Below are 24,408 nucleotides of genomic sequence, written 5' to 3' on the forward strand. Positions count from 1 at the left end.
GGTTTCTCAGCGGATCAACTCGTAACATATCCGTCCAAATACGAAATCCATTTCCCGTTTATATTTCAAAAGAAATGTTTATTTAAAATAAATTCTCATGTGACGAAGTTTTAAATCAATTCTTATTTTAATTAACTATGTATTTTTATCTTATTCTTTTATTATTGTGCTGGATTTTATTCTTGTAAATCGTCTTGAACAATTCATATAACCGTTGGTTCCTGATATAAAAATCTCTGTATAAAAATATCGTCATCCCTCTCATTATCTTTGACAAAACAGAGATAACAATATGTTTTAAACAATATTCTGTTATCAGAAAACCACAGATGTCAAAGACCACCCAAACACATGACAACAAATGAATCGTAAATCATTTGAATATTGATTCAACGTACTACCGAGTGAAATATGATAATATAATTATCGGAAATGTCATTTAAATAGAACAAATACCGCATAATGTTACTGATAAAACGTGTAAACATTTACTTCATTCATATTGACATGTTTCACGATTTTGCGATAACATGAGTACGGCGAATGATTCATCAAATATTGACATAAACAAAACTTTATTTATCGGACTAGATGTCGCCCGCGAATCGAAATAAAGCTTTTTTTATATATCATAAGGCGGCAAACGATCGAGCGGCCACCTGAAATCGCTAAAATAGCGAAGTGATCGTTGCCCATAGACATACTCAATTGCATATGCGTTGCCTAACTTTAATCGACGGAGAAGAGGATGCACAGAAAGAAAATATTTTCCCTTCCTATGCATCCTCTCATCCGGAAAGTCCGTCACTTCCTATCTTTTCCTTATAAGAAAAAGAGGACTAAATTAGGCCTCCGGGACACAAAGCTTATACATAGACTATGTTTTCTTCCAGATTATTTTCTACATCTATGCTAAAATTCATCTGACCTTTAAACATTAATCCATCCACTTAATCCATACAATTTTGGATTGTATTAAATACTTCTAAATTAATATTTATAACGACCTATTAGTAGGTGAAATTATAGATGAAAGCATGTTTCTTTTATCCCGTTAAAATAATTGTAGTTTCTGGTTCTCCCACGAACCAGTCAAATGTGGCGATAGTTAATATGTAATCAAATGACACCGATATGCCACCGAACCAACTGACCCTAAAATATTCAAACTTCCAAAGTTTCTCTTTCATAACACCAAAAGACCGATACGCGATTAAAATACCTCGCAAATAAAGCCGCGATCATCTGACAAAGTGCGTGAAATCTTTAATTGTGACTATCAATTGATATTTTGTTTTACCTCTTTTAAGTTCTATGAGCTATTGACACGCGACTTTATGTAAGATTCGAGTGGGTGTCAAAAATGTTTATCTCGGAAGCATAAAGATTTTTTTTTAATGCATGCAACTGCAGCATTTGATATTAGACATATCTTACTAATATTATAAATGCGAATGCTTAAATGGATGGATCTTTGTTAGAAAGTACCCCCACAATGGGCGAATGGATCTTGCTGTAATTTTGCATGTAGAGCATAGTCTGAAAGAACACATAGGCTACTAATTAAGTTTTTTTTTTAATCCCGCGCAGACGGAGTCGTGGCCGACATCTAGTCAGATTATAAATGTTATTATGTAACCATTAGTTTTCAGATTAGTTACACTTTTCATATAATTTGTCATATTTGTCGGTTTAAGTAAATAACTCTACATATTTTTTTCCCAGGATCATACATTTGGGGAACTCGTCCCGACTTGTCGTAGCTATCAGTAGGCAAACATGTGATATGCAAGTAGCTATTTCGCGGAAGTAAGCGAGTTGTTGCCGATTTTATTTTCGGGTTATTTTTATTTTTATCAGACTGTTTTCCCACGGTCGGGCTATCGTACCGCATCCGTGCCGCGCAACTCCGGTCGTTCGACCATATTTTTTTTGCATACACCATCACTCTTACGTATTCCTGTCATAACACCTAAACTGTACTATATTCTACAATAATCTAATTATGCACATTCGCAAACACATTTAAACATTGTAAAATATTTGTAGAAAGTGCGTTACGTTTTGACAAAACCAGTCCTGTCTATTAATGTTCAATGATATTTTATTCCTTCAGATATATTAGGTTTTATAACACTAAAGTACAATGATTTTTAGTCATATTGATTAGAGATAAATTTTGACGAAAAAAAAATTAAATTGTCTTACTAAAGCGTTACTCATTCCGTTGAGTTATAACCGTGGGATTTGTTTTTTTTTTAATTTAGGATTTACTTGTTATTAAATCATATTCCAAAATGATATGTAAAATAATGCAAATTGATAAAATAATCGGCCATTACAAACAAAACCCATTCTATATTGCTTGTTTGCGTAATATAGAATTTATCAGTAAAATCTAGAAATTTTATAGATATTTCTGGAAATATTGTTTGCACAATATATTAAAATGTAGATTCGGCAATTAGTTTTTATGCTTTCACGACCGCAATATGTAACAGTCTGATAAAAACAAAAAAATATTAAAATCCCCTTGCCTTACAATCGAGATATCGAAATATAGAATCGATTATCAAGTTGATATCGAGTCCATAATAACATTAATGAGCTGCGAGTCCGTTAGTACCATGGCTCGGGTTTCACGAAAACCGGTAAACATTCATCACACGGGGCCCGCTTTCCCTCTGGTGAGCGGTTGGCAAAAACAAAAGGGCGCCCAATATGGCGGCGCAGACGGTTTTTGTTGTCCGTTCGATTCCATGTTCCGAGTAGTGTTGCCAGGTCGACTCATGTACTGCGGAAGTCCTTCACATGGAATACTGATGACTGTCCTTAACTTTTTAGAAAAACTATACAATTTCTGAGTATATGAATTCAAATTTGCTTATTCAAACTTAAAAAATCGCTTGTATAGACTAAAAGATTGTTAAAAGAAAAACAAAATCTGTTCATCCGCTCGGGAGCTACAATGCTACACGCAGACACGCGCACATATACGTCAAACTTATAACACCCCGTCGTTTTTGCGTTTGAGGTAATTTTTTTTTTAAAACATGGCGACAAACGAGCATCGGCAACACCGGGGTGTTGAACGACGCCATTTAACTGGCTAGCTTGTGTTAGAATTGATACCAATTGTTAAATCGTATTAACCGTTTCTTAAATGTTAAAATGTTACCAAATATGTTATTGAATATTTTTCAAAGATTAACTTTCCACATATCTCAGGAATTAACCCGCTTAGTTACGTGTCAATAAACGCTGGTCTGTGACGCTTGTCAAAAATTCCATGTTCCCACGCGCACCACACCGATATCAACATGCGACACTAAGAATATTTACTCAAACAATGATAACAAGCCAGTATTGCGCAACGCGTAACGGTATTTCTTCAATTCCTTGGTACATTTAGAAAAAAGTATAAAAAATATAATTTCAACCTTTCACGGCCGCAGACATGCATTTAAATCTGCAGACAGTAACCTGTAATGCGTTAGTATACAACACGTAAAATGTCCTAATCTTTTATTTTTATCGTACTACATACTGGTAATTTTTAATATCAACCGTCGAAACATTTATAAAAAAAAACTATGTCAATTTTTTTTTAATTTTTAAATGCTAATTAATATGTTGCTGTTCCGACGCGACTAGAAATAAACAGTAAACTTCACTAATTGTATCACTTTTAGGGTCCCCACACACTAGACTTTTAGTCGTCCGATACTTTGATCGTACGTACAATCAGTATGAGCTTGTATGAAGGTGCGCACGTAACACTGATTACATGCTCATACTGTTGAATCGGACGACTAAGTCCCTAGTGAGCGAAGGCTATTAGAATATAGTCTCCTAAATACGTAAATGTAAGCCATGCGTGTATAATTAAAAAAATAAAACAGAAAATATTAGATTTGCTTGTATAATATATTCATTAGCAAGACAAAAAAGCTTTTTGAAACGCGGCTGTCGTTGAAATGGTCTGTCTTCGACGGTATTTCCAAACCAATACGACCTAGATGAGTCCTTTAAGAAGCGAGCATACCATTCTCTTAAAGGCCGGCAATGCATCTGCAGTTGCTCTGGTGTTGCATGTCTATCGGTGTCGTTGATCACCTCGGTGTTCACGCCGCTCGTTTGCCTCCTTGTCTTATAAAAAAACTAACGACTTGTAATCGATATAATATCGATTAAAACTCGAAAAGTTTCATTGCATTGCGCTGTGTTCAAGTTTATCTTAGTCCATGTTATCAATCAAATTCTATGATAGCATTACAATATTTAAATACTACAAATATTTGGAATTATATATCATTTTATGTTACAATTTCACACGTTTGTTGATTTAATATGTAGATAGTGAAATTTTAACGTATTTAGTTTGAATATTGGCGCCATATTTGCTAAACTTTATTTGTGTCAGCGAATTTACTCAGTATGAGTATCTCCATTCTATTGCTAAACGTGAAAAAATTTACATCACAGTAATACGTTAAACGTTAAACGGCAAGCAAACCTTTCTTTACGTTTACATTTTTTTTTCGCACTTTTTAATTTTTGCTTTGTTTTCTTGCAGGATTCGTATCGTGTTCACCGTCGCCGTGTAAAAATAGTGGCACATGTCTGTCCACACCTAGAGGAGAATATTTTTGCAAGTAAGTGTACTGTCAACAACTAGCTATCGCCCGCGTCTCCGTCCGGAATTAAAAAAAAACTCAATAAGTAGTCTATGTGTTCTTCCAGACTATGTTCTACAATCATGCTAAATATCAGTGAGGATACCTTTAAACATCCATCCATCTAAACATTCGCATTTATAATATTAGTAAGAAGTACAAACGAAAACAGCATTAGTGAAGTTTTATTTCCACCTCTTTCATTATCTTTGCAAAAATAGAGACAGTCCTATTTTGAACATTAGAAACATTCAGACGATTTGTGACGGTAAAATTATGAATGCTTGAATCACATGCATTTCTTATTGTAAATCAATTGTTTTGCCTCTGTGCTACTAAAAGCTACTTTTAATAAAACGTGTCTATGATAGTTTGTGGCAATTCTGTGTACGATTTTTAATTTTCCGCAGTCACGAACATACCGACAATTTAACTAAACAACTACTGAAATTATAAGAAAACTGACAAAAGTTAATATGACTTTTAAACAAAAAGAGTTGGATTTTTTTTAGTATTTTCCCCCGTGTAGTTATCGATCTGGCTATATATCATTACAGTTTAATCATTGTATTTTGGGACACGCTGTATAATATATACATATTGACTATTGAAAAATTACAAACATTCCAGTAACAAGTTGATTTAAAATTATTCTAACCAAAGTAAGCCTTATTTTTAGTAGTAGATATATGTAAATGTATATAGGCCTATGCCCAGAGGTACACTGGGATTAGGGACATTTTATAAACCTTTTTTAACATATGTTATATCAAATAATTTCAGAATAAAATGCTATTATTATATGTAAATAAGAATCTGCATTAAAATATCATTTCACATAATATTGGGGAATAAAGATAGCACGCGCTAATTTAAATTAAATTAGCAAGACCTCCAAGAAGCGAACATACCATTTCCTCAAAGGCCGGCAACGCATTTGCAGTTCCTCTGGTGTTGCATGTCCAAGGGTGTTTTTGATCACCTCGGTGTTCCCGCCGCTCGTTTGACCCTTCTCTTATAAAATAAAACTGTGAGGAAATCTTACTAATTATAAATGCGAATATGTTGGATGCATGTTTGTTAAAGGGTATTTCCAGAACTCCTCAACGGATCACGATGAAATTTGGCATGTATTGACCATAGTCTGGAAGAACACATAGGCTATTATTTTTTCTTATTCCACGAGAACGCATTGGCGTGTTAATTTTCTTAATGTCAATACCTTAACCCTTAATTCGACGAAATTTTTTATAGCAAAAAAAACGTTTTTTTTTAGTAAAGTCATACTTACGTAATTTTCTCTAAACTAGTTCAGTAGATTTTTTTTAATTACTTATTCGTCATCCTGGATAGCATCGAATTAAGGATTAATTGTTTTTGATGAGTTAATCTTTATAATACCAATATTATTATTATATTAATGTAATTTTTAGAACATGTGTTGTTATAAGTAAGTTCATAGATGCACAAATGTCCCCATTCGATATCGCCCTAACGTTCCTGTGCGTATCGGAATAACATAAAATCATATTAAACAGATGTGAATCAACCCTTCGATACGATCGTTATACAATTCTGCACTTAAAACATATAGGAATATGTTCTATTTTCGAATATCAAAATATAACACCCTAGTTGCAGTTGAAAAAGGTTACACTAATAATGTATTGTTAATTTTCCTGTATCAATTTATGTACGACCCATTTTGAGTATCCGTAAATTTTTGATGGTTATTTTGTATACGAAGTTAATATAAACGCGAAGTTATAATTTTTGAATAAGTTTTTACAGTGTCGTAAGTACGAGTTACTCCTTAAATAAGGTATTTATGGAATACTAGCTATCGCCCGCGAGTGCGTCCGCATGAAATGTATTTTAACTGGAAAGTACTTGGACATTTCAAAAGATTTTTATTAGAATAAACGTAACCAAGTTACTCCGTATTACATTAGCTACCTGGCCGGTATAAGCCGGAACAAACAGACAGACAAAAATTATAAAAAAAGTTATTTTTGTGCGTGTACCGTATATATATTGATATACATGTAGTAAAAAACGATTATTTTAATATTAAAATAAACGTAACGTTGTAATATTACAAACAGACACTCCAATTTTATTTATATGTATTGAAGAATTTTGCATCAATTCCGTAACTTGGTACGTCAAGGCTTGAGCCCTTTAGTGTCTGATCACCATATACGTCTTATGACCAGTGTATGCATTAAACAAATGTATGTTATGGATGCTGTCCCCTACTATATGTTCAACTCGAACTGATGTCGAACGTTTATCACTATCGAATTAAATTACAAAGGTTAATTCATACTAACATATATGGCTGGAAATATAAAGATATTATATTTAAAAATAATATTGTTTTCATCTATTATATTCCGATTTTTTATCTTAGACATAGTTTCTATAGCTCATCTTACTGCATTTACGAAACATCTAAAGAAAAATTAATTTAATTATCACTCGAAGGAATCTCACTGAAGCTACACTTAACAGCAAATTGTAGTATCAACAATTGTTTCGTGGAACCCTTTGTTTTCCTCATTGAAGTTGCTCATTAAAATCGCTCTCCTGTTTTGGTAGAAGCCAAATACGGAGGCGAGAATGAGCCCGTACTTGTCACAAAATGTAAGCTCCTTAGTACTCTGATTATTTCTCATTATTGTGCTTATTTAGGAGTAGATAAAAAGTAAAAATATTACTGGCAACTGTAAAAATCGTCGTAAAAATGAGCGTCGTTGGATCAGGAGTCAAGCTCTTGACTTGCAATCTGCAGATCCTGGGTTCGAATTCCACCATGTACCAATGTGTCTTTCGATTTCCGATTTACATATATACATTTACCCGACGTTCTTACTGTGAAGGTGATGCAACCTGCACATATCTGAGAAGAAATTCAAAGTTATGTGTGAAGTCAACCAAGCCGCACTTGGTAAGCGTGGTTGACTATGTCCTAGTCACCCTTAACTTAGGGTAGGCTTCGAGTCCCTCAGTGGGGACGTATAGTGAGCTGATGATGATGATATAACATTTATCTATAAAAATGTTATAAACCACTAACCTTTATTTTAAAAAGGAAGAGTTTTGATGAATGACAGCAAAAAGAAACACGTATTAAATACATTTAAATCTTATAAAATGTTGATTTGTAATTTTATATCCCTTAGCGATTGTTCGTACGTATAATACAGAATTAAACATCATTGAATTCCAACATCACAAAGCCGATACACGCAATAATCGATTCCACAAACAATAAAGCATCAACAAATCGACTCGCGAGGAACGTGACTTGTCATCCATGTCATACATGTAATACGCTTCTTCATACATACATTCATATACTCATAGTCCACTTTACGATGGACATATCGTCAATTCAGATGAGTCATTAGTAGTCTTGACTATTACACTAACCAGTGTAACGATTCAAACTCGATACTTCGCGATATATCGATTAATATTTAATCGTACCGAAAATATCTGGCCAGTTATAATTAAAAAAAAATCAGTGCGTTTAAGTTAAGCTCAGATTATTAATGCATGTCTTACCAAATATTATTCACGTGTAACCAATTTTTACGACCTTTTTATTATCGTACATCTTACTAATATAAATGTGATTGTGTGGATGTATGATAGATGGATAGCTGGAATATGACATACATGTAGAACATAATCTGGAAGAACACATAGTCTAAGCTAATTCCGCGTAGACGGAGTTACGAGCGACAGCTAGTATCATCATAACTCTATTTAATATACTCTAAAATTGATTTATGATTCACACCCGGATATTCATCTTAACTTACCTGTAACACCGTTGGAATTTTAAAAATAATTTTCGATGACCAATTTCATTGCGGCTTTAAAAGCATCAAAGATATAGATAACACTAGATGTGGTAGATAAGATCAGTGCCCGGAGGTGCATACTTATCGTCTAGACGCTGCTAGATGTCGGCGAACTAGCTAATGTTACTTTCACACGACGGCAGCACAGTGTAGCAGAGTAGTTAACAGTGCAGTACTGATATTGGAACATTTTTACTGTAGCGTACTATTCTATCTCAGCGTATGACTGTCGTACTGCACTGCATCTCTGTTCTGCCCTCGTGGAAAATTATCGTTAATAGCGGTGGGCGGTGGCCTACATACAATGTCGTGAGTTTGAACCGAGATCTGACACTTTGGATTTGTAATTTTTTTAAATATTGTGTTGGATTATTTTTTAAGACAAGATATGAAATTTTAGGAATGAAAAGTAAAAGATACATTGAAATTAGGTTACATAAATTTTTATATAATTCTAGCTAAGTTTTACAGTGTATATAATTAAGTAAGACTTCCACAGACCTTGTTTCCAGGATGTCAATCTGAACAAAGCAAAATAAAGGGTTAAATAAAAACATTCATAATCCAAATTTAAACGTAATTATGTCCACATTCTGCGGTAACCGGCTCTCAAATAACCCAATACGTGGCGGTTAACATTTTTGTTTCGTTATTAAGATGATTGTCTACCAAAACGATATCTTTACAATTCAATCACGTTCAATGAAATTGCTTCAAATCGATCTTCTTGCGATTGTTAATGTAATTTAAAGCAATTTGCAAGTTTCCAAATATTAACACACTAGCTGTCGCCCGCGACTCTGTCCGTTCATTAAATAAAAACATAATTAGTAGCCTGTGTGTTCTTTCAGACTATGTTTTATATGTCTGCTAAGTTTCTTCGACGAATTTCAATGTTGCTTTTTTATATCATAAGGTGGCAGACGAGCGAACGGCCACCTGAAATCGCTGAAATAGCGAAGCGACTGCTGCCCATAGACATACGCAATTGCATATGCGTTGCCTGTCTTTAATCGCCGGAGGAGAGGATGCACAGAGAGAAAATATTTTCCCTTCCTATTCATCCTCTCATCCGGAAAGTCCACTTCCACATCCTATCCTTTCCTTATAAGAAAAAGAGGTTGGAAGGGAAAGAGAACTAAATGAGGCCTCCGGGACGCACACTCATCAGACGAAACGTGGAATTGCTTCCACTTGACGCCTGTCTTCTGTGTGGTCGTGGTATTTCACCGGGCGAGCCGGGCCAATTCGTGCGAAGATGTTAAAGCGGGCTCTATCACTGTTAAAAACTGCTTGCAATCTTGTCAGTCAAATCTTTATTAATGTTTTTGTAAAGACACTACTACCTATTGTACCGTTAAATAACATGACTGTAGGTTACAAGAATATAGTAAGGCAAACTGTATTAGTCACAGTATTGTGTGCGTTGTGTTCCGTCACAAATATCTTACAAATAATGTTATCGTGCGACCGAGGTCGTGGGTTCAAACCTGCGACTTCTCAGAATCAAAAGCGGTTCGAATGCCGCGCCTCCAGAGCGGGTCTTGTGTGAAATTGTAACTCTCTTTCGCGTTTAAAAGGGTGGAAATGTTTTTACAGAAATTACGTGTTTTATCTGACCATGTACCAGGGAAACATGTACTTTATATTAAGACAACCATTCGCTTTTGATTGTACTTTAAAACTTTTTTAATATCTTTCGCCTTTTATCCCTGTAGGGTCGTCAAACCTAGGGTCTAACACTAAAGCTTGCGAGAAAATATTCTTAACTTCATGGACAAAATTTGTATGAGACTTATAGTTGCACTTTCACGCAACTTTTCGTGATAGGCATCCCGTTCCTCTTTCGTAATTCGTAGTCTTGAATTGTATACATTGTCTTTTCCAGATATATTTTCAAAATGAGTTTAAGCTACTCCAAGAGTTTTTTTAGAATTTCTAAACATCATTTTGGTAATAAGTATAATAACTTTAGTAATATATGTCCGAGTCTCGTAACGTCTCATTCGTCAAGCTTTCAACGGACAGGTCAGATTGAGGTCCCGCCGTGAGACGACTTTTATTACTTAATGTTACGAAATACCCGTATGTCTGTCTATCGTAATAACCACGGTAGCTACAGCGCCTTTAAGGTTAATGGCTGATCATATGAAAATCGAGCGTCACTGGCTCAGTGGTCAATCTGCAGGTCCTGGGTTCGAATGACGCCATGTACCAATGTGTTTTTCGATTTCCGATTTACAGATATACATTTATCCGACGTTCTTACGGTGAAGGAAAACATCGTGATGCAACCTGCACATATCTGAGAAGAAATTCAAAGATATGTGTGAAAGTCAACCAACCCGCACTTGGCCGGCGTGGTTGACTATGGCCTAATCACCCTTAACTTATGGTAGGCTCCGAGCCCCTCGGTGGGGACGTATAGTGAGCTGATGATGCATATGAAAATCGCTTAGTCGTGAGATTGAAACGGTGTAACTAGAATAGTTAAAAAATGCTATATACATAACAATGTTCTGACAAAAGATACAAAAATACTAGCGAATTTAATTTGAGCAATAACCATCTTATAAAAAATTTGTTTTGAGTTATTAATTATTTGTGAAAAGAAATACAGAAATTATCTATGATGCGTCTGATCCTTTATTTATTTATTTTTAGCTTTATATTTAGCAATAGTTAGTATGCGTACTATTCACACGACGCTTGCGCAAATCTAGGGCGACGAGTGTCCAACAACACAAGGACAATTACTTGATAGTTAAAGTAACGTGCTCTGATTTACATTTATTTTTGGCTTCTGAATTTATTATTAAATTTACATGTAAACAATCCATCCACGTCCGAATATGAAGCTATTACAAAAGTAGACTAATCTTACTAATATTATAAACTAGCTGTCGCCCGCGACTCCGTCCGCGGGGATATATAAAAAACTTAATAAGTGTAGCCCACCCATCCATCCATCCACATCACATCTATCTAATAAACATTTGCATTTATAATATTAGTAAGTTAAATAAAAAGCAGCTGTTCAAGGCATAAATTCGAAAAAAAAATGAATAAATAGTATCCTATGTCCGTATCCTGGCTCTAGGCTACCTCCTCACCAATTTTCAGCCATATCGGTAAAGCCGTTCTTGAGTTATAAATAGTGTAACTAACACGACTTTCTTTTATATATATAGATGTAAAAGTTTATATTTTTATTTCAAAAGGTATCTCCGGAAAAAATCAACGGATTTTGATGACTGTTGGCATGTAGAACATAGTCTAGAAGAACATAAATATAGACTCCTTATTTTTTTTTTATTCCGCGCTGATTCCGCGCACTGTGGACGCCCTCTGCCTCACAACGGGGACATAGGACTTTAAGTCAAGTTAAGTTAGTTCGCGCTGATTGTGTCGAGCGACTGCAAGTACTTTTATAATAACTATCCATACATAGTTTTAGTTTTTCTAAGCCTTTAAGTATATCAGAATTCGAGTTATAAAGAAAGAAATACAACAACATTAATGGAAATAAAATTACAAGAATCAAAACCGGCTACTTGTCTTACAGTTGGGCAACATTGACCCATTACTGTAAATGGGTTTATAATACAGTGGAAGACAAAATGCATTATTTTAATCGCGCCCTCTACTAAAAAACAACACCAGTCCGTCTGTTTGTCTTGATTTCAGTAGGATAATAGCGTCTCAACTTCCTAAATTTCTTTTTGTAGATGACTCGGCATTGAACGTGGGAATAATCATTTGGTGAAGTGTTCTCTTGCCTTGTGTTGTGTTAGATCCCATCTCATTTTATTTGTTCATCGAAGTTTCACAATTGTAACTATATTTGTGGACGTAAGCGAATTGAATTTTAATATATAACTAGCTGTCGCCCGCGACCCCATCTGCGTGAAATTAAAAACAAATTTAATTAGTCTGTGTTCTTCCAGACTATGTTCTACATCTATGCCAAATTACAGCCTATATACCTACCTTCATACCTTCAAACATCCATCCATCTGAACATTCGCATTTATAATATTAGTAAGATGTATAAAACCAATATAACTATAATAGATAAGAGTTGACAGTTATGATAGCTAAAAGATAAATTTGTAACTGGTCACTAATAATCGCAAAGATTTGCACAAAAAAATAAACCGAATAATTTGTAGCATATATTCCTAAAGCAATTAGAAACGTTTTATCATGTACAAAGTTTTAATTCAACTTTTTCTAACAGTCGTGTACGCCGCGATTCCACTTTTTTCGAATCACATTAAATACCAGTGCAAGCGACTCAGATTCCTATACGCGTACAAAAAACACAGTCTCATCATAAGGGTTGCGACGTATAAAAACAGAGAATTTATGTCTCCCACAATGCAAAAGCAATTCCCGAGACGGAGAACTTTTTGTATATCAGATGCGCCCATCATATTATTCAAAGGTTGCCTCAAAAGGATGATTTACTATAAAATTTAAATCGATATGTAGTTGGCGACAGAAAGATACGGCGCGCAAATAAGTTGACACATCGAACAGAAGAGTACACTTGTTTTCAACGTGCCAAATTTAATCTGTTACTATAAGTATCTTGACCCATCCCATGAAAAGAGTTACATATTTTATTATTCTCATAATAAATGTATCCTTTTTGGTTTTACTAACGTGCGTTTCTGAGACCAAAATCTTATATTGCTATCTCTGTTTTGCCAATGATAATGAAAGGGATAACACGATATGGATATAAAGATTCAGGTCTCCAAAACCCATGGTTAGACGATAATCTCCCTTCATTTGACAGGCATCTGTTGCATTGTCGTATCTTATACCTAGGACAAAGTAAAAGGTAACATTATATTTAAATCTCTCGCATCGTTCGTGCAGCGAGTAGCTGGTTAGTTTTTTTCTTCGGTCATTAAATTGCAATTTTTATCTACAAGGCATGCAACCGGTCGTGCATTATCTCGCTACGCGACCGTACTTCATACGTCTTGTTAGCTATGCAAATAGAAGTACAAAATTATTTTTAAATTTTAAAGAATCTGATATTTATATCAGATTTCCTGTTGATTTAATGAGTTGGTTATATTTAGATAAACGTGTAATAACGCATAGAAATATATATTTTTAATATAAGCAGATTTTTATTAATTTACTAATATTTCTTGTACCATTATATAATAACTAAGCTCTACAGTTGTGCTAGGACATGGTCTACGACTTTCGAATACCGGAATCAAACCCCCGACCATCTGATCATATAACTATACTATTAACCAGTAAACTATTAGTGTTTTGGATCACTGATACTAGATGACCACGAGCAGTCTGACATGACTAACGACGACGAAGAAGAATTGGTGTTTTATAATAATAATAAGAGATTTAATTCGTTGAAAACATTGCAACACTTATAACAGAACCAAAAAGAGAAAAAAGAAAAAATCAAAGAGATTACAATGAAGCGTTGCAATGCAGAACAGAAGGTCCTTTGCTCAGCTGTATGTTTATTACCTCGAGGCAAAAACACTAATATTCTACAAAAGCCTTTACGCCCTCAGTACGTCAGTTACAGCAATGTTTCGATATTTATTCATGGTTTTATTGAAATTGGAAATATAACTGTAAACAAAGAGGTATATCCTAATACCTCAATCAGTTCTACCTCACTTCATGCTATACTCATCTCTTGATTACCTTACCGCAATACGTGAAACTATAAAACCATTTTACTATAAATGAAACATTGAACCATCAGTTCATATAAATCTTATATTCACTGCGAGTTTCCACTGCTGTATAAAAACATACTGGTATAGAAGGAAGACGATAGGATTATGTTTTTTTATTGCTTTTTGTTTTAAAAAAAACACAGTATCTGTAGAATTTAATATAGTAAGCTCCAATCGAAGGTTCCCCAAACAATAGGTCGTGTATAAACTTTTTAGCTTCCCGAATTTAGTCTCAGAATTCTTTAAAGGCGAATATAAAAGAAAGTCGTGTTAGTTACACTATTTATAACTCAAGAACGGCTTTACCTGGCTGAAAATCGGTGAGGAGGTGGCTTAGAGCCAGGAGACGGTCATAGGATACTATTTATTTATTTTGTAAATTTTTTTTCGAATTTATGCCTTGAAGAGCTGCTTTTTATTTAACTTACTAATATAATACATGTGAATGTTTAGATGGATGTGATGGGGATGGATGGATGGGTGTTTGAAGATATCTCTAGAACGGTTGAACGGATCTCGATTAAATATGGCATACATATAGAACATAGTCTGAAAGAAGACATAGGCTACACTAATTAAGTTTTTTTTATATATCCACGCGGACGGAGTCGCGGAGGTTAGCTAGTTTAATATAGTAAGCTCCAATCGATGGTTCCCTAAACAATAGGTCGTCTATAAACTTTTTAGCTTCCCGAATTTAGTCTCAGAATTCTTTAAAGGCGAATATAACTAGAATGGGCAGGAATTTCACCAGAGCCTCCAGTTCGGCATGCTTGGACAGTGAACATTTTAGAGGCATCTTTGAAACAGGTTTGTTTGGGAGATTTTAAGACATCGCCCTCGCTTTATGAACCGTGGAATATTTAGTTAATTGACGAATATGAATGATTTTCAATATATTTAATTTATTTATATATTATTTAGATATCTCGGATTATCTTAGATTTTAAACAGGTCATGGTTGCTTCATGAATTATTCATTTTAACGTATTAATATGTATCGTAAATGTAAAAAAATCAACCTGTGTTTATCAGATAAATCCAGAACGGTTAGATTTGAATGAAATTAGTATCAGACTAACTTTTCTTTAATTCCAATCGGACAGTCATAGACCACGGATAGAGTTTTATATGTCTCTTACGGTGGGTGTCTGAGACTAAATTATCTTTATAATAATCTTTGACAAAATATGTATGTTATAGTATGTTTTAAACGGAGTTTTTTGGTCTCAGAAATCCACGGTTAATTTGATAGTAAACTTAATATTTAAAGTCACTATCACTGAAATACCTTTATCGTTGCAAGCCGTCACAAAGTTAAGGTATAAAACGGCAGTGAATAATTCAGAATTGTTAAGTTATTGAACCGTGACTGTAAGCTATAAATAAATCGATATTATCTCGCCGTAGTCTCAGACTATCTACATAAGACTCAGCGGACTTATTACGTATGGTCATAGCCTTGGCAATCCGTTAATTCAATAGAGTTTATTTGTTTAAATAAAACACAATAAGCTTTATAACTTGCATTTTGTATGAGTGATTTTTTTTTTTGTTTTCTTTTTATATTTTAGTTTATCAAATTAAAACAGCACTGAAATATTCTTAAAAATTGTTAACTATAATAGGTTAACCTTTAAATCTGTTGGTTATATATTTAGGTATAACGCAGCGAAAACTTCCACGTAACCTTGTTCCGTATCCTCAACGGAAAAAACCCCAATTATTATTTTTTAAATCCAACTCGTAGCGACTACGTCCGGGCCGAATTATACTTAATAAGTAGCCTATGTGTTCTTCCAGACTATGTTCTACATCTATGCCAAATTTCAGCGAGATCTATGTAGCCGATCTGGAGATATCTTCAGACAAACATCCATCCATCCAACATTCGCATTTATAATATTAGAAAGATTTCGTAGCGGCAGATATCAAAATAGAGATTATAATCATTTGTTTTTTATGTATAATCTGCACAGAATCGGGCAGATGCATTCCAATGTCCTTACATGTTAAAGTTTGTTTTGGCACGGACCAAGTTTTTGTGTATTGCACCTTTTTCAATGAATTCACGATGAGCTCAATAAGTTCGTTTGCCAAACGACAGATGTTCATATTTGAATTAATTTGCAATACATATGCAATAAATGCACCTTTAATGTTAGGTATTTGGGCAATTTTATGCAATAGTGATGCATGAAATTGTTAAAAGATTACTTACTAAAAATTAAGTTAAAAAATATTCGTTATTTAAGCCAATGATAGAGTCGTTTCTATTGCATATTCTAATACGAGCAGCTATGTAATTTAAATAAGTTTACTTTAATGGGTAATCGTCTGATTTCACTGTCTAAACCCTCTTAATGAAACATCATCTATCCTTATCATTCTCTTTAAAAGAATAGAGAAAACAATATTTGATAGACAACAGGTCCTAGTAAACAGACGATTTCACAAACAAATGTTCCCGTTTTAAGGTTCTATCTTACAGTAACTTGATTAATAGGTTTAGCGATCTGAATATTTATAGTTTAAATACCGTTTGTGCTAAGGACTAACATCGACTCACCTTTACTGAAATGCAAATGATTCGGCTATCACTTTAAAGCGTACCACAACTTGTACGCGTTTTAACCAATTATCTTTAGTAATGAACGCAGTTTGCCTTCGTTATATTGCTATATTGATTATCTGTTATTACAATCAATGGCCTAATTTAGTCCTCTTTCCCTTCCCACCCTTTTTCTTATAAGGAAAGGATGGGAAGTGGACTTTCCGGATGAGGGGATGAATGGAAAATATTTTCTTTCTGTGCATCCTCTCCTCCGTTGATTAAAGGTAGGCAACGCATATGCAATTGCGTTTGTCAATGGGCAACGGTCACTTTCAACGATTTCAGGTGGCCGCTCGCTCGTTTGCCACCTTATAATATATAAAAAAATATAAGTGTTTCTTATTATGTTTCCATTGTACTAAGACATCTCTTATCCCACTTATTCGTCTTCAAAAAACGGAGATAAAAGATGGAAAAATGTGCATATTTTACTTTTTTTTGTTGTTTTATCTGTCATCAGATCACAGTTATAACATAATTTTGACTTTCAGTCCGTGGACAAAAAAATATTATAAAAAAATAACAATTTCCGAGTAAAGAGACCGTAAAAAATATCGTTCGTGAACCTTAAGAGTCATTTTACCTGCGTCAAACAATGTTCAACTCGGGTCATCTTATCAAATACGAAATCTTGATGACAATATGCGCAATAAAGAGATTCAAATATCCCCCCCGAAATGACATTGCGATTTACGAAAACAAACTTTATTATAATACAGCAGAAGATCGTAATTTCTTTGATCAGGAAAAAGACTTCAAAATTTCCCTACGAAATACTGGCAAGATCGTACTGGTCATAAGAAAATCTACTTTATAATTATAAAACATAAGATTGTTTTTTGAGGGACGAAACTTGAAAATACAACTCCTGGGGCTATCACGATGTGTGTAGCACGTCCCGATTTGAACCTCTCATGCTTATCACACGGTCTCTACGTCTTAATGGTCTCCAACTGTTAAACCGCATGAGTGTATGCACGATACTTTGACTATGGAACTTGACGACCAACAAAAATTATTCTCTATACCAAACTTGGAGCTCTTATACACACGGGTAGTTTTTTACTGCGCTTCAAAAGACATACAAATAGAACTAATTCCTATTTATCTGTTCATAGGGTCGCGCTTTAAAAACGCCACGTATTTTTATCGCGCACCGTTGCAGTTTGTCCATAGAGCGTTGCCAACGCCAAGTTTTAACGCGTCGTTAAAAAGCGCCCGTGCAATTGTCAGCTTAGTGTAAATTCTTTAAAAGTTTTGAAATTCAACTCAAGCCTATCGTATAAAATAAATTATCGTGATGTCTCTAAATTATCCACTAATAATAATAATAATTCTAGTAAACAGTCAGACTGTACAGCGGACTTTCTGTCGATGTCAATTATCTTTTAAGATACTTTGAAGTCCGCAAAATAAACCTGTTCCTATCTTAGTAATGCATCTTACTGGTTCCATCATTTACAAGTAGAGGGTATAAAAATGCTGCACTATCTATCTTATTCAAGGACTCTTTACTGACAAGTCTGAACTTGTTGAAACATGTATTTGATAAATTTATAGCAATTTATATGCGTAGTACGCTAATATAAGGCAATGAATATGCTATTTTCTTGTGTCGTAGTAACAAAAATTTATAAAATCTACAGACGGACGTCACGTTAAAGGTATCGGGATAAAGCCGGACATAGGAAGGTTTATTGGTTGCGTGCCCTGCTAAAATAGTGTCCGGGTTGTCCGGCTTTTAATAAAACATCTTGCAAATGAGAGTGACCGAGCGACAATGGAAATAGACAAAATCGTCAATAATATAGGGTGTCCGGCCTTTCTACCACAAACTGGCTAATCTTTCCGGCTATTAGGTTTGGCCACCTGACAACTCTATACGGACGTTATTATATGTTTATTGTTTCAATTGAATGTTAATTATCGGCAATATACAACAATATTAGTTACGAAACAAAATTTGTTATCATTCAAAACAAAGGCGAGTTGTGTAATCGGGTTCGATACCCAACACGCATCCCACCCACAACAGATATGTAGCAAGCAGGTTCTAAGACTAATGTTATCAATCTAAATGCAACACGAGTAAAAAATATTAACTATCTATCTTCGTATTGAAACATAGTCATTGTTACATGACTATTCTTTTGAATCAATCAAATTGTTTAAAATATTCTATTTAAAATACATGTATTAAAACTAGAACTTTAGCTTATGTAATAATAAAAGTCATATAAATAAAAATGAAGAGATAAAAAGGTAAATACAACTAATTATACCTTGTGTTACACATTAATATGTATGCTGTTAGCTCATATGTTACATTAATATGTATGTTAAGAGATTAACTTGATTAAGTGTTAGAACTTTATTGATTAATAACTCCTGTATTGTCATCAGTTTGTTAAAAGTTTTGCTTCTTTATCATCTTGTAGCTGTTACACGAATGGAATTAAAACGTTAATAAGTAGGCTACGTGTTCTTCCAGACTGTGTTCTACATCTGTGACAAATTTCAGAAAGATCCGTGCAACAATTCTGGTGATACCTTCAGACATCTATCCATCTATTCATCTAAACATTCGCATTTAAAATATTAGTAAGATTAAATACCGTTGTTGCAATGTATATTCTTTCCTGATCATTAATTAAAATTGTAAATATAAAGACAAAGGTTGCATCGTCTATCAGACTTCATTATTTCGCGACTCGCAACAGCAAGTCATTGTTCGGGCTCTCATTACGGCTCCTAATGATGAGCTGACTTGTTCGCTTTCTCTATACCATCACGCAATGAACAAGATCTCTTTACACGCTACAAAGCTTTGCCAGATTTACAAGTGGCATCGCACGATTTACCTTTGCTGTACTTTCACTGTGTACTATATCGAATGTTCTGATTTACTCTATTAAAGTAGTCCAATTTCATTAATATTTATGTTGTAGTTAATTAAAAGTATAAAAAGTTTGATGACACACACATCTCTACGTTTTATATCATTGTTAGTAAACTTATGGTCTTATTTCCATATACCGTTAGTTTGCCGTTAATAGAAATCAAACCTGAATGTGGGCAGAATGTTTCGACACGTTATCATCAACGTATAAATAATCTCGTGCCACGAATTCTCTTGGAATATTATTTCCCTCGCGTTTCTTTGTCGATCATCTAGTTCCGGCGTGAAATACTCGAGAGCGGCGCGACGGGTTCTCAGGTCGATGACCTGTCGTTGCTATCCTCCTGTTATCTTAGGTTAACAAAAAAGCCTATGACCAAACTACAATATTGTCTTTTCATCTCGTTTGAATGTTTCATGCACTTTGTTACCTACGGCCAGATCGAGCGTCGCGGTCGCGTCGTCCGCGACAAAAAACCGAACCAATTTAAAATTTGGATTACGATCTACGGACCGTGAAAAAACGCCTTATACTGTTTACTTAGCGGCGTCGTTTATTTACGCACGATCTTTAAATCCGTGAATGACAATTTTGGTGGCGACCGACGTTCCACTCATAAAAAGTTAATAGCCAATATTGGTTGTTTATTTTGTAACTAAATACTTTTTTTTCTTTGTGTAAAGTAGCACTTTGTCTTTCCCACTTTTAATTTTACGGTTTCATTTTATAGTCAACACCTTCATGTTGTGATGCATCAAAATTAACAAACCAATTAAGTGACTAACTTGATGCTTTCAATCAAGGTTTTAAGTTGAATTAATTCACCGTGTTCGTTGCAATCTGAGTCCATCGGTGATTACTCAGGTTGATTTAACGTTGTGATTCGCTGCAATATTTAACTAAGACGATCTCTCGATCAACTATAACTTCCAATTAGCTGGTACATGTCGTACTAAGGGCTTACATCAATACAATAAACGACAAAAAGAGCACATTGTTGTCAAAATAGTAACCACACTACTTTACAAGCATCGGTCGCTGGGCGTAGATTTGCATAGCTTCTAAAAACAAGCTTGTTAATGCGAGCTACTATCTTTGCATGTTTACTTTGTCGCCGACCGCCGATTTAGATTCTATCGTTTATATAAATTAGCATTGCAATGTTTCCCTAGACTTCTAATTAATCTATCGTTACTTGCTGTCTGCCTATTATTTTGAGACAGACAGACAGTAGAGACAGTTTCTTGTTTTATAGCAAACTTGTAGATATGAGTAAAGTTTTCTGAATTCTATGAATCGGTTCTCCCAAAAATCTGTTATAGTAGTAATCTATAATAGTGAAGAATTACATGAACATGAATTACATCTTGTGATTCAATTTCAAAGACAAAGAAAGAAAAATAAGAAATAAAAGACTTTAAAAGTACTTTTTTGATTCTTTTTTAATTTCACCTTTTTAAGTCAGTCAGTGCCCTTATTTGAAAGAGTTTTAGATACTACTAGCTGTCGCCCGCGACTCCGTCCGCGGGGATATAAAAAAATCTTTCGGACTATGTTCTAAGCTACCTGCACCAATTTTCAGACATATCGGTAAAGATAAATAGTGTAACTAACACGACTTTCTTTCATATATATAGATAAGGAGATAGTGCAATTAAGTAAATAAAGACATAATTGTATTAAGGCAAATGCGTAACGCAAAGTGATAATAACGTAAGAGTAAGAAATATCGTGTTAGTTTATAGAACACAACAAACAAGACACGCTGAGTGAGAGCGGTGTAATGGAGGCGTCATGGAAGCGTTGTACAGCTGTTTAATATTACTAATTGGAACTATGTGGTTTCAAGTACGATGCTTGCGCAATGAATCATAACGCTTGTGAGAACGCTCTTTACGAAAGGGTGCTGTAATGTTCTTATTTCGAGTTACGTCGACTTGATGGTTATTGTTTTTTGATGTTTGTACTTTTATGCATATCTTACTATTGTAAATGCGAATGTTTGGATGTTAGAATGTATCGCTAGAGTTAGTATGGATCTCGATGATATTTGGCATAGATATATAGTCTGGTAAAACACATAGGGTACTTTATGTTTTTTCTTTTAATTCCTATTAAATAAAATTGCGGATGGAGAAGCGGTTGACAGCTAGTCTTATATATAAAATTCTTGTGTCACAATTTTTGTTCCCATACTCCTCCGAAACGGCTTGACCGATTCTCATGAAATTTTGTAAGCATATTGAGTAGGTCTGAAAATCGGACAACATCTATTTTTAATCCCGCGCGGACGGAGTCGCGGGCGATATATAGTTTCAAATTAAATTTGTTTACGTCTTCATTATGTTCTGAACTTTATGTATTCAGGAATCGATTAGTGTAATCTTTTTCTTTATTTTACGTGATGAAATGCATCGCTCATGAACCTTCGACAACGCTTAATGTTCTGTACATTTTGGTTTGAATCGTTCATTGTAATATTTTACGTATGCCCTCGTGTGTTCGGAGATGCTTTCAACCTGTTATTACGGATAATTTCTGAACATGAACACGACCCGCCCAGCCTTGATCGATGGCCTGGGGTCAATGTGTGATGCCCCAAATATACATACAAAAGTTCATAATAACGAAAGTGAAATTGACTTTACAATTGCTTGAATACGATCTTATTTGAATAGTGTTGTGTAAAATTTGCCAAGTATTTGGTTTTTGGATATAATTTTCGTTTAAAATATCAGTTTATGTTAACAATTTTCCATATCCTGTTCTATCTAAAATTGCTTTTTAAGTGTTTATATTATATTTCGTACAAATTATATGTAAACTAAGAATAGAAATAAAATAAATAATGCATTCATTTTGGAATTCTTCAACTAATGCTTTCGGTTTTTGGTGTTTTTTATTTTTATTTTATTCAAACTTTGCATTTCGAAAACTTAAGAATATATATAAAATATCATTAAAGCTTCTTTTTGTTTCATTTTAAAATATTTATTAAGGAAAATTTAATTTGTATGGAATTTTTAATGAACACACTTGACTGACAACTTTTTATGTATTTTAAAAAGCGTCATTGTAAATAAACGTCATTTCTATACAACCGGTTATATTTCTAGGGTTCTCATAAGATGAAGAGAATTTCATCAAATTTTCCCAAGTCAAGATTCAAATTGTACCACGACTTCCTTTTAAAATAGCTTTCGCCTTATTTATTTTTTGTATCCTAAAGCTCTCAAACCACCAATGATACTACGGTCTTCATTGATCTGATATGTTCTTTCAAATCTAAATTGTATAACAGTAGGAATAAAATTTAATTTACCTTGTTCAATTCCAGGTGTACTAAAATGACAAGTATGCGATGCGACTTGGAACTTAACTGGCCAAATAATAAAGAGTAAATTTCTTTGTTGTTACCCCGTCCATTGTAAATCGATTTATACAAAGCGGACTGTTACTAAGTAAACACTCGGAGATGAAGACTCGAATCGATTCCGTTGAATATTTACTTTAAGAATAATTCTTCATGGTTTTTTAGTCAAGTTCAGTTGAGTCCGTTGCTCTGATGATGGTCGATTTGACATCAAGTATTTGTCGAGAGTTTGTATTGTTTAATGATTCTCATTTAATCTCTATGTCGTTTGTTTTCATTTGATTATGTTAGTGTATTAACGTTATTTACATCGAAGTATTATCTTCACATATTACTCTTGCACAAAACACTGCAACCATAACATTGCTTTTAGCAAATTTTAAGAGAACTATGCTTTACTTACCGTGGGTTTCTGAGTCCAAAATTCTCGTTTTAAAACATATTGTTATGTCTGTTTTGATGAAAGAAAGGTACGATATAATTTATACAGATATTTTGGTATCAGAAACTTACAGTTAAACGTAAATCCTAATTTCATTTGCTAATGAAATGTAAAACTCCATTGTACTTTTATTAAGTTATCAGTTGCGTTCTCGTGTTCTAAACAAGTTGGAGTTCAAGTTGAGTTGAGTCAGAGTTGAGTGAGCGACGGGCCGCGTCCGCGAAATAATACCAGTGCCACTCATCCTGATGAAGGGCTCCCGATGGGCTCGAAACTAGTCGGTGCCGCCACCGGACGTATATACGTGAGTGTTTAGCCGTGTTTATATATCAGTTTAGTATAATGTCTCACGAAAGTTTGAATAATTTAGGTTGGAGTTCAAATCTTTTTCTAACAATTTTTTACCCGCTACTTTATTTGTCATTAGCGTCTATGCCGACACTGTGTTTGTTTAAAAGATAATAAATACTCGGCCTCCTTATTTAAGAGAATGTCTCTGGATAATTACGTATTCCTGATAACGTCCACTTTTGAAACAAGCGTGGATTGAATGTTAATAAAAGTATAGTGGAGACTATTCTGATTGAAAATAGTTCGACAATCGTTACCACTTTTAATATTGCCTGAGTGATGGTAAAATATACTCTATTTTGTGGACATTTCAAAATATTTTTGGTCAAAAAAGATTCTGATTTGGCATAAATCCTGTCTCCAGAATCGGACTTATACAGGATGATAATTATAATACAATCGTTTCTTACGTATATTTCCGGTACCATTTTGGGTCATAAGTATC

The 24,408-nt window shown here is 34.2% G+C and overlaps 1 protein-coding gene across 1 annotated transcript in view; it reads left to right on the forward strand.

Annotated features, from left to right (window-relative positions):
* The window catches only part of N (neurogenic locus Notch protein), a 124,292-nt gene that overhangs the window by 37,783 nt on the left and 62,101 nt on the right, over window positions 1-24,408 (forward strand). Inside the window, exon 2 of the mRNA XM_013311392.1 lies at window positions 4,577-4,655. Within this exon, the coding sequence (XP_013166846.1) occupies window positions 4,577-4,655 (79 nt within the window). The remainder of the gene's footprint in view (window positions 1-4,576; window positions 4,656-24,408) is intronic.

The sequence above is a fragment of the Papilio xuthus genome, unplaced genomic scaffold, assembly GCF_000836235.2.
Source record: "Papilio xuthus unplaced genomic scaffold, Pxut_1.1 DF827680.1, whole genome shotgun sequence".
Classification (NCBI taxonomy): Eukaryota; Metazoa; Arthropoda; class Insecta; order Lepidoptera; family Papilionidae; genus Papilio; species Papilio xuthus.